This window comes from Pogona vitticeps, chromosome 3, assembly GCF_051106095.1.
Source record: "Pogona vitticeps strain Pit_001003342236 chromosome 3, PviZW2.1, whole genome shotgun sequence".
Classification (NCBI taxonomy): domain Eukaryota; kingdom Metazoa; phylum Chordata; class Lepidosauria; order Squamata; family Agamidae; genus Pogona; species Pogona vitticeps.
The window spans coordinates 76,325,001-76,327,500 of record NC_135785.1 but is presented as its reverse complement, the minus strand read 5'-3'; the positions used below and the strand labels follow the sequence as shown (position 1 = coordinate 76,327,500).

General features: G+C 37.6%; 1 protein-coding gene across 15 annotated transcripts in view; it reads left to right on the top strand.

Moving 5' to 3' along the window:
- The window catches only part of EBF3 (EBF transcription factor 3), a 232,018-nt gene that overhangs the window by 200,417 nt on the left and 29,101 nt on the right, over window positions 1-2,500 (top strand). For all 15 annotated transcript variants that reach the window (XM_078391222.1, XM_078391221.1, XM_072995400.2 and 12 more), the window contains one exon: window positions 2,281-2,369. In XM_078391222.1, the coding sequence (XP_078247348.1) occupies window positions 2,281-2,369 (89 nt within the window). The remainder of the gene's footprint in view (window positions 1-2,280; window positions 2,370-2,500) is intronic.

The window sequence follows — 2,500 nt, the reverse complement described above, 5'->3', positions numbered from 1 at the left end:
CATGTCACTTCTCCCATAATTTGAAGAGAGAGGCAATCTTTTCTAATTCTTGCATGCAAATGTATTTGTACAGTAGTTTTTCTATTTCAGGGGTTAAAAGTGTGGAACTCTGGATGTTGTACTATATCTGTTTATAAGGTGACAGTGGTAGTATTCTGGATGTTATAATGTAATAATTAGCGCATCAATCAGAACAATATTCCTCTATATCTTTTTTGTACTTTAAATTTTATAATTGCATTCCAAGTGCAGATTTAGCGGAAGCGGCTCAGAGTGCAGTCCTCTCTGTATGACTTGAAATATTTTGGTTTCTAAGGCAGATCATATAAACTGAAATGAAATGTTTGGGGATGTCATTCCTGGCATGGAGATGCATGCTTATTATAAGTCATAAAGCTTTTGAAAGCTTGCATTAAAGCTTCTGTCACCTGTCAGTTGCATCTGCATGAAATCAATAGCAGTCGGTCATCTATCTTTTCTGATCACCTTTCATCACACCAGATTCATTAAGTCAAACCGTCATGATGATTAGCTAGAAAATAGAAGAAACCTTGACATGTTACAAATGCACTGAGTGCCACCTTTTTTGTGCTTTAATCAGGAAATGTAATACTTTATTTAATCCTTTTTTGAGTAAGTCATTTTGTGAGGCTATACAAGGGACTCATCTGTCCCAACACACTAGGCTTCTGCCTGACACACTAGTGTAGGCCCAGGCAAAGACATGACAAATTGTCCCCAAAGTCAGTGCTGACAGCTTCTGATGATTAATGGTCTGATTATGAAGTGGTTTTACACATATAGAATTTACATCACAGAGAGTTAGAAATTTTGCCATGTCACAGACGCCAAGGCATTTTGAAGAGCTTTACTATTTGCAAAGAAAAAGGAGGGTGAAATCCCAGCAAAAGCCATGTCATGTAAAATCAATACATCGGATCAATGCTTTATTAACAAGAAAATGTCTTACTTCACATTCCTATGTGGACCTTTGTCTCCGGGATGCATGATGGAATGTCAAATCATATTGCAGTCTTCAACTTTCTGCGGTGTTATTGAGTGCATATTATGGGAGCCTCCTTGCATTGATTATGAGATGTACTATTACATGTTTACACAAATAATGAAAGCACTTAATAGTAATATGAGCCAATTACTCTGAATAACATTTTGAAATTTTGAATTGTGATCATGTTCTAGTGAGTTGTAGGCTTGCTTCTTGCTTTTTTCCTTTTGGCAATCGCATGTGCTCAACAAACCTGCTGAGCTGTTCGGTGTTAATCATCAAATTACATGCTGACTAATGAGTGATGGCCTAAATTGTACGCTGAGTAATGAATAGAGGGAGGCAGTTCTTATTAGTCTCAGAAAACCTATTGATTTATGTAGCGCCATGCACCATGGAGTTACTCTGTTAAAAACGATATCTACATCAAAAAGTAATATACTCTAATAAGTATTTTCATCTTAACTCTAGTCCTTAGGCCTCCAGGCTCAGTTTTTGTTTGAGTCAGGCAGAGCTATAATAAAGCCCTATGACTCCTTATAAAGCTTGTTAAACACAATGTGTGCAGTCTAACTGAGTCAGATTCATGATTCATGCACTGTACACAGCAGCATGTGCTCCTGATTTATGACCAAGCACAGTTCATAGTCAAAATTACAATTTGAGGGATAAAAAGATTAATTACTATTTGTGGCCTGCAATTTTGTGAGGCTAGTGGATTGCAGCTGTAGAATGATAGTGCTCTACATCAGTTTGTAGTCAGCCATTCACAGATTATTAAAGCTTTGCAAGATTAAGTGCTTCTCCTGCCTGGTTTGTGCTCAGGCAATATGCTAGACAAAAAAGGACCACAGGGATAAATCTGAAGCTAGCAATAGCTGGACATATGTCATAATTGCCAGTTTCCCATAAATCCACAGCCAGTATAGAAAGCGGTGCATGATGCAGGCATCATATCGTGACACTAGTGATTGCTGTATATGGCCTCAAGACCTGTAACTTTGTTACTATTCTAACCTTTTTTCTTTCTTTCTTTCTTTGGAAATATATTGAGTCACCCTTTGAAACCCACCTCTCCCCCATTATGGACAGAAATAATAATAACATCTGTGCATAAAAACAAGAGTAGAGCCAGGCACATGAGTCTCAAGAAATCTGTTCCTTATAACCCATTAAAATGTGATTTGCTTTAGTTAAAGGTGTGACATATTTCTTTGCACATGTTTACTAGCAGCTAATAGGTAGACTGACACACTTTTCTGTGTACATTTCAGCCCTTAATGAGCCAACAATAGATTATGGATTCCAGAGGTTGCAGAAAGTCATTCCACGGCATCCGGGTGATCCTGAACGGTTACCAAAGGTCAGTAAAGTTATCTACGAGTCTCAACGTGTCATCCAGTGTCACCATATATTTCAAATATCAAAGGTATTCCAAGGCATGTTATAGAACAGTGTCAAACTGAAGAGGCATAAGAAAGGCAGTATATAAAA